General features: G+C 41.9%; 1 protein-coding gene across 3 annotated transcripts in view; it reads left to right on the forward strand.

Annotated features, from left to right (window-relative positions):
- The window catches only part of Elapor1 (endosome-lysosome associated apoptosis and autophagy regulator 1), a 90,302-nt gene extending 82,677 nt beyond the window's left edge, over positions 1 to 7,625 (forward strand). The window contains exon 22 of one of the 3 annotated variants that reach the window (XM_040287443.2): positions 345 to 7,625. In XM_040287443.2, coding sequence (XP_040143377.2) covers positions 345 to 383 — 39 coding nt within the window. In that variant the 3' untranslated portion in view covers positions 384 to 7,625. Of the gene's footprint in view, positions 1 to 341 lie in introns of all 3 variants that reach the window. The other 2 variants (XM_013364156.4, XM_013364158.4) reach the window with 2 other exon arrangements.
- The last annotated feature ends 1,775 nt before the right edge of the window (positions 7,626 to 9,400 follow it).

Here is a 9,400-nt window from a genome sequence, read left to right on the forward strand (position 1 = left end):
CAAGGTGGGAAGCAGAAGCAAGAGGATCACAAGTTCAAGGCCAGCCCAGGCAACTTGGCAAGACCCTGTCTCAAAAATAAAAAATGGAAAGGGCTGGGGATATAGTCAGTGGTAGAGCCCCACTGGGTTCAGTCCCCAATATAGGGCTGAGTGGGTAGTGCGAAGCAGGGGATTTTAAAGGTTTTTCTTATTCACTGAGCCTGATTGGAGCAAAAACAGGGGGTATCTCATCTCTATATTTCCGCAAAATCACCGAAAACAGGAGTTCCATAAGGGTTCCTTCTGTCACCTATTTTCCATTTCTCTTCTTTGTCCTCTAAACTTGCCCCCAACCTATGCAGCAGCCAGCTCCTGTCACCATCTCTCTTTCAGAGGACTCCTGACGGATTTGACTCAGTGCCATTGAAGACATCCTCAGGAGGCCCAGACATGGACCTGTGAGGGGTGTCACCCTGCCTCACCTGCCTCCTCACTTTGGCACATCACCTAGCAAGCCTGAGGCAATTTGGGTGCCAGCATCCTGCAATATCCACTGCTGGAAATCTCTTCATTGTGGCCTTATCAGAAAAGTTTGAATTTCAGATCTTTGTTTTTTTTTTTTTTTTATAGAGTACCCAAACCTTCCTTTCTGCTTGCCTCAAACCTGCCAAATATACCCACACTTTGTTTGTATATTATTCCCTTGCTTGCATCTTGTTTCCTAAACCGGCACAGCCAAGGAAGCTGTCATAGCCTCATCTGCCCATCATTCTTGTAACTCTAGAGTGAAAAGATTTCTCCTCTTCTTAAGTATAAGAATGACTCCTTCTGTCCTCTTAAGGGCAGAGACAGCTGGGAGTCTTCCTGATCATATGCCCTCAGCTCATGATCTCTTTAGGGGAGAGGCTGAGTAGGGTGGGTGTCTAGGTTCTCTGGTGGATGATCTTCATGGTAGCCTGAATCCATTTTTTCCTGAATAACCAGCTCAGAATGAGGGCAATGGATAGTCCTAGGCCAAGGTGAGTAAGGCCTGCATAAGAAGAGGCTTGAGAAGCACAAAGAGAGGCAGTAAGGAAGGGTTTTGTATTGTTTTATAACCAGGTACCTCATTTTCTTTAGTAATAAATATTCTCACAGAAGCCAAAGGAAAAAAGTTTATCAAGTAAATACTCAGAGCCCTCGTGGATCTATTCTCTGCCCTCCCTCCTTTTTTTCTTTACACACACACACACACACACACACATCCTACCATCTCCTTATGACACTAAAGAGAACCAGGTAAGCCCCAAACTCCTATGTCTAGCCTTATCCTCTATTGGCTTTTATCAACATAGCAAACTCTTGCCAGTGAGGACAGTTTCCATCCTTGGGCACTCTATCCTTGGGGCCATATTCCAGGACAGGTAAAAGAATATAGGAGGCCAAGGTGTTAATGTGTTAATGTGGCATCCCAGGGATTACATCCCACAATGGCATAGACGTGAGGTGGCCATAATGTGTGCTTCTGACTTATCTGCTCAGCCACAAAATCCAGTAACTCCTAGGCTAGCCAGAGAGGGAATCAGAACCCCTACAATAGAACCAGACTGGTCTTCAAGGAGGGAAGACTAGGGGAGTCTAAAAAAAGATGTGCACCAAACTGGAATGCTTCTCATTTCTTTTATGCAATGAAAAGCTAAAAGGACTTTTGGCAACACACCCTTTGAACAGTTAATAGAGTGGATGAACTCTGCCCAGTTCCCACTTTTACACAACTATAATCAATGAACTTGAATGGTAAAACCAGAGCAAAACTTTCAATTATCTTTTTCTTTCTACAACTTTCCTCCTGGCAATTCTCCCTCCCTTACAATCAGGCCTGCACAACCATCCCAAGCCTCAGTTGCCCATGATTTGTACCTGTGCCCTTTCTGCAGTGGTCATATGGTGAACAGATAGTATTAGAATGGAGTGTTTTGTGTGCTACTAAGTGGTTTGCTCATTTTATTAGCCACAGCCTCCCTGACAATAGTCTAATTAGAGAGTCTGTGAGAAGTGGAGCTAGGCCGTTGATAGCATCTGTGGTGGCAGGGAGTCCCTTTGACTCAATATATCTAGTTTTTCTTGGGCAGAGCCACAGTCTCCCTCCTGTTGTGGGAGTCAGGCTTTCAGAACCTGAAGCCATACTAGAAGTCCCCCATGGATGCACATAGACTCCAGTCTTCTGTAGCCTCAGCAGCAGCAACTGGGCATCTTTGCTTCCCACTGAATAACTGCCTCTTGTAACAGGGGCCACAGTTGGTCCTCCAGCTATTCTGTAAGGACTGCAAAAAAGTACACCCCTTTGACTTCTTTATTATGGCCTACTGACACTGGATGCCCTCAGAGTAACCTCAAACTCCACTCATTTAGTTATAGCACTTTAAGGATCTCCTTTTTACTTCCCATTACTGGGCTGATTTCTACCGGAAGGGATCACCTTTTGCTCCCCTGGAAACATAGATACTCCAGATATTTTAAATACAGATTTATTGAGATTTAATCTACATATCATATAATTTGCCCATTTAAAATATACAATTCTGTGGCTTTTTGTATATTCATAGAGTTGCATGTATTTTTTTTTCCTGCAGTTCTGGGGATGGAACCCAGGGCCTCTCACATGTGGGGCAAGTGAGTTACACCCCAGCCTTGTACATTCATTTCAGAACAGACACATAGTAGATCTGTTATGGGGGGAAAGGCTTTAGTCCTTGACCCAGAGTGGTTTTCACAAGCTATTAGGGGAGAGTGTGTGGCTCAGGAGATAAAATATTTAGATCCTGTTTGGTCACCTAGAGTCATGGCACCCATAACTAACTTTCATCCTGTAGCTATCACCTGTATTTATTTAGCTGGGAATACCAATGAAGATTGTGGTGTATCCAAGGACCAGGGGATTTCTTATGCCAACAAAAGAAAAAAATTTTTTTTTAGTCTGACTCTACATTAAAGATAAGACTGACTATATTTATACAGCAGAGACTTTGTAACAGATTTTTCAGCTTTGTGAAATCAAATTTTTGTCTCATCAGGAATGGTTGGATTTCCTTTTTATTCTGTACTCTAAGCATTTATAGTTTGTTAGGGGATGGGTAATGCATGTCACATTTTTTTGTGTGTGAAATAAAAACATGCCTTTTGAGTTGTTTTTCTAGAACATAGATGGGGTGGTTGGATGGTTGAAGGGGAAGTGGTAAGTGTCCTTGAAGCCTAAACAGAAGAGGAGGAGACAGAAATGAGCACAGACTTCAGAGCACCACAGACCCAATTTAGAAGCCTCTTACTACCTGTTTAGAAATCAGTCAATATGCAAGGCCTCAGTTTCCACAATAATAAAATGTATCTAAATACTAAGAATGGATGAGGGGCAAAATGGTAACAGGTAAAACACTCAGCATATGAGTTTACTGCCAGCCCAATTCAGATTGTCTCAGGTGGCACAAAGCCAACCACATAATAACATATCTACAAAGATAAAATTAGCTTTTGGGGTAGGAGATTGATTATTATAGACTAAATGAGAAGAAAATCCTAGAGGATATCAAGGACCTACCATTTCTAAGAGTAGCTGGATTGTCTTGCTGCTACCTTCCTTCATTCTAATTGAGGGCACTTGACTCCCCAAAAGTATCCTCCTGGCTAAATGAGTTTGGGACTTCACAGACTTTTAGTCTGAATGGCACCAAACACCTGGTGATCTAAATCAGACTCCTTAGGTTAGCCTCCACACAAGCCTCTCCTCCTCCAGTCCCCACTCTCTTCTCTGAGGCCAGAGTCTTTTCTCTAACACATATCTCCAGAGTCCTTTCTCTAACACATATCTCCAGAGTCCTTTCTCTAACACATATCTGATGGCAAAGTGCAAGAATCTCTGGTGGTTCCTCATCCCTATCAGGCAGGACTTATCCTTAGGAGGTGCCCTTCTGTATTCCAAGTTTATGGTTTATGACCCACATTTATTTTCACCAGGTAGCACCTGGGTTGCACTACTAGTTAAATATTTTGAATATCACCCATGCTTATAGGATAAAGTCCAGACTCTAAGAATGAAAATAGAAAAGGAAGTGCATTAATTTGGCATCTGCATGTGTCAAGTCTGGATGGAATGTTTTCAAGGCATTACCTCACTCAGTTCTCTATACATTCCAGAGGTGGGTACCATTTCTCTTACAAGAGAGGAAGAAATTCTAGTTCGTGCCCTACAGAGTCCCTATAGCCCACCCTGCCCCTTGCCTTGTTGTTTATACACCAACCACACTCCCCACATGAGCACAAGCTATGTGCCTCTGCGCCTCCCCTTTCACCTGACAGATCTCACCCAGCCTTCAAGGTCTCCTTACTGTGGTGAGACTTTCCCTGACTCACTCATTGGGTGTACTACATCGAAAAAACAATCACATAGGAGTCCTGCTGTTAATTTTCATAAATTCAACAATATATTGTGCAGCATTCCAGTGTAACAATCAAGCCACAGACATAATTGAGCCTAAAATGAGGCTGTATGTGCAAATATTTTAAAGATCTCCCAATCATTGTTGAAGTATCCAGGCAAGAAGACACACTTGGTCTAAACCTTAAAGTGTTTAATAAATTGGGAACCACAGAGGAACAATGACTATTGAATAGATGGAGAAACTGATATAGGGTGACAATATAAAACTTTATGGATAATTTAAGAACTATTAAAGAAGATTTTAGAACACAAACTAATTTCTTCTTATTTTCCAAAGCCAATAATTCCACATAAAATGCAAGTGCCTATAGGAAACAGTGTGGTAGGAAAGGAGAGACACCTCACCCCAATCCCATCTGAGGGAGAGGCTGGATCAAGACTCCCCTCTACCCCAGGTCTGGCAGCTTTCAATCACCCATGCTATTATCTTCAAATTCCTTCTGAGTTGCTCAAAGACAGCAGCATGGTATCACTCAGATAGAAAGGAGTGGGCAATCCAGGGCTGGAGTTCCTCCAGAAACAGCGTAATAAAAACTAGTGTACTGTGGGAAACCAGAGAGTGCCTAATCTTTCTGGGGGTGGGGGGGAAGAGGGTGTCCAAGTAAGTCAGGAGGAAGGAGGAATTAGCCAGTTAGGAGGAACAGAGGAAGGAAAGGGAGTTCAGGTAGAAGATTGTTCAAAGAAAGGCTCCAGGGCAAGGAAAGGGAGTCACAGGTAGTTTGGCTTGGAAAGCACACTTGTCCTGAGTTAAAGAAAGAACATGTAGTAGAAGCTGGTAGGGGCAGGTCATGAAGGGCTTTGGGAGCCTGTTTGGACATTCATCATGAGGGCAACCGGTTGCCGCCCAAGACTTATAGCAGGGGAGTGACAGGATTGGACTTGCTTGTCAAACACTGAGAAATCTTACTTCAAGACAGTGAAAGGAACACAAAGAGAAGCTGAAGCAAGGCCTCAGAGAACCTTCCCACATTAGCCAGTTCTGAATTGGTAAAAACTTGAGGGAAGCAGTTTTGATTGGCTGCCCTCTCTGACTTTTCTTGCTTCCTCCCTGAAAGTGTTCATTCCCATGGGCTGTCTGTCTCCAGACTGCTCAGGATCCTTAAGGCACTACCTCACCCAGGATTCTGCTCCTGGAACCTGCTACTAGCTTCTATCCTGTCAGCCTCCTCCCTGCAACTCCTTTACCTGGGAGCAAGCACCTAATGTGTAAGGCATTGTGCTAGGTTCTGCAAGGATGAATGCAAATACCCAAGAGCCCCTGCCCTATAAAAAAAAGGCCACACATTCCAGGAGAAAAGAAACAGGGAGGGAAGCAAGTCCACACTTAACCTGTGTACTTGTTTTGTCACCCCTCAATTTTCCCAGACCTCAGTTTTCTTATATAGAAAATAAAGGAGTTGACCTACCTCACTGTTGGGGGTCCTTGAATTCTTGAGTCTTTCCAGGCAGCACCCAAGAGCTATTCTTGGTATAAAGTTCTAACAGAAATGACACATCCAAAAGTGGTATGGCCTCAAACCATCACTACACAAAGCCATAGCTTTATGCCGATTTGTTCCTGTGTTAGCTTCTGGCAGAAATGACTTAGTGTAGTGACATTGGTTATTTTTTTACTGATCAGAATTTCTAGTTAACAGTCATATTTGATTAATTACATAAAGAAAATGAATTACTATTATTTTTGAAAATCATGTTAGCCTAGTGCAGTAGCACACCACTGTTATCCCAGCTGCTTGGTAAGCTGAGGCCAGAGTATCCCTTGAGTACAGGAGTTCAAAGCCAACCTGGGCAACTTAGGGAAACTTGTCTCAAAAAAATTTTTAAAAATTATGTTCGTTGAACAAAAAGTGTTCAAAACATAGGGGAAATGTGACAAAAAGTTTGGGGATTATTAGGCTAACAAGAAGTTAAATTTCTTTAAATAAATGAAATATGATATTATATTGTTATATTATCAAATAACATGAGGATTTTATAAGGGGATGTCTGTAATTTAATAAGACAAATGGTGAAAATGCCCAAGCAAAATTGGAGAGCCAGTTTTTTTGGTACCAGGGATTGAACTCAGGAGTGCTTATCCACTGAGCAACAGACCTTTATATTTTTTTGGAGGGGTATTGGGGATTGAACGCAGGGGTGCTGATCCACAGAGCCACATATCCAGTCCTATTTTTGTATTTTATTTAGAAACAAGTTCTCACTGAGTTTCTTAGTGCCTCACTTTTGCTGAGGCTGGCTTTAAACTCTGGATCCTCCTGTCTCAGCCTCCTGAGCCGTTGGGATTACAGGTGTGCTGCTAAGTAGTTTAGGACCTCAATAAATTGCTAAGGCTGGCCTTGAATTTGAGATCCTCCTGCCTCAGTCTCCTGAGCCTCTGGAATTATAGGCATGTGCCAACACACCCAGTTCTTTTGTTGTTGTTGTTGAGAGAGACCCCTAGAAAAGATTGGTCCTGTGGCCCTCCTCCCCCAGGCCAGAGCCCAGTGAAGCCTTGGGAGCATCCACCACTATTTTCAAACCATAGTAGGCAGTACACTTTGATAGTTAATGCCTTTGCTAACCTGAGAGCAGACAGCACCCTATCCCAGAACTTGCCCTCAGGGGGTTTCAGAGATCTCATGTTTTAAAGAGAGTCTTACATTTTTTCCTCGGAGACTGCAGCTTGTCACCCTTACCTTCTACTAGTTTTATTTAATTTTTAAATATTTATTATTTAAATTTTTCTGGCTATCTTTAATTTCCATTTATAAATCTCATGTAGTTACCTCCAACTGAACCTAAATCACATCCAGGACTCTGGCTGCAAGGTATGCTAGAAAATGTAGTTTTTAGCCTTCCAAACTCTATGGAACAGGAAGAGATACAAGGTTGGTGTAAATATTAAGTTATTTTATATTATCTATTATGCAGGGTGGCAGTTTAAAAGCAAGGTTTTCTCATATTAGGAGTAATATCAATAATGTTTGTATGCAAAGAAAGTTCCAAAGCAGGTGGAGATTTGACATAAAAAAAGAGAGAGAAAGGGCTGGGGATGTAGCTCAAGCGGTAGCGCGCTCGCCTGGCATGCATGCGGCCCGGGTTCGATCCTCAGCACCACATACAAACAACGATGTTATGTCCGCCGAAAAACTAAAAAATAAATATTAAAAAAATTCATTCTCTCTCTCTCTCTCTCTCTAAAAAAAAAGTCTTTCAATAGAGCACATTATAGAAAGGAAGGAAAAGGATTAGGTCAACAGAGAGACTCAGTCTTGTAAATGAGGAGGGTCAGTTGTGCCTCCAAAATAACAAATAAGGAGTCACAGAAGTGTTGAAGTAAAACAAAGTGAAGTTCTGTTGGATGACCCCAACATTTTCAGTGAAACAAGAGGCAAAGCCATCTGCTACCAGTGAGCAGGGAGGTTCTAAGGGCTTAGGTGTAGGAAGGATTAGAAAGATGGAAAATGAATTGAGAGTTTGTGACAGATAAGTGAGAGAAAAGAGCCCCAGGGGCTCAGATAATATAGGATGTTAGGTGCAGGACATGCTGAACTAAGTTGTCTGCAGGGCAGGCTGAACAAACATAAGCTGCAGGATAACCCATCACTCAAATCCCTCTCTGTCTGGTTCTTTGTCACCTGTTTGCGTCAAGTCTGAACACTCAACCCCACTCAAGGCTGAACACTTGACCCCTACCGGTCTGATACAACAGAAACCCACATCTGACCCCTGCCCCATCTACCTGAAGGCAGAAGATGACACCCTAGCAACTACTGTGTGATCCAATCACTGTATGCCTACTTGGCAGCTTGCAGACCCAGAGATCCCATTAGATTTGGGCTATAAAAATTCCCTCCGGGCTGGGATTGTGGCTCAGCGGTAGAGTGCTCCCCTAACACGGGTGGGACCTGGGTTCGATCCTCAGCACCACATAAAAATAAAGGCATTGTGTTGTGTCCATCTACACCTAAAAAACAGATATTTAAAAAAAGAATACTCATTTAAATTAAAAAAAAAAACCTACCTCCTGCCAGGACCCTCGCTCCTACTCTGTCTCCCTCTCTTGCTTTTGCTCTCTCTCTCTTCTCTTCTCTCTTTTTTTTTCTCCTCTTTTGCACTGCTGCAATAAAGATCTCTCGGTTGCCCCGAGTGTTGTGGTCACTTTCCTTTTATAAGATATGTGCATTTTTTTGTGTTGATTAAATTATTTAATAAAAAACTGAAATTTGGGGATTTTTGCCAGTCTCCCATCTAAACTGATAAGGCTGAATGGATGCCTACACCAAAGATGGCTACATACTGGCACATTACTGACATTACTTACAGAGATAAACTCAAGATGGATTGAAGACCTACCAGAAAGAGTAGAAACTTGGTAGAAGAAAAATATAGAAAAATATCTTTGTGACCTTAAAGTGGAAAAGAAGTATTAAATAAAACCCAAAAAGCACAAAGTAAAATTGCAATAATAGTAAATTGACAATTTGATTATATAAAAATAAAAAAAGCACATCGATGATAAAGTTAAGATAAACTGAGAGGTAAAATGTGTGCTAAAACCAATTAGAGACTAATAGAATATATTATATACCTTTGCAAGTCAATAGTAACAAAAAGGAAGACTATCAACAGGAAAAAAAGAAATGGGCAAAGGATATAAATGAACAACTTGCAAATAAGGAAATTCAACCAGCTACAAGCTGTTGAAAAGGTGTGCGAACTCATTGTCAGAGAAATGCAAATTAAAACAATGAGCAATCACTTCACACCCATTAGACAAGCAAAGTTTAGAAAGCTGGATAATAAACCAGGGCAGAGGCACACGCCTATAATCCCAGTGATTTTGAAGGCTGAGGTCTGCCTCAGAGATTTAGCTAGGCTCTAAGCAATTTAGCGAGACCCTGTCTCAAAATAAAAAAAGTAAGGGCTAGGAATGTGGCTCAAAGTAAAGTTTCCTGGGGTCCAATC

Source organism: Ictidomys tridecemlineatus, chromosome 11, assembly GCF_052094955.1.
Source record: "Ictidomys tridecemlineatus isolate mIctTri1 chromosome 11, mIctTri1.hap1, whole genome shotgun sequence".
Classification (NCBI taxonomy): Eukaryota; Metazoa; Chordata; class Mammalia; order Rodentia; family Sciuridae; genus Ictidomys; species Ictidomys tridecemlineatus.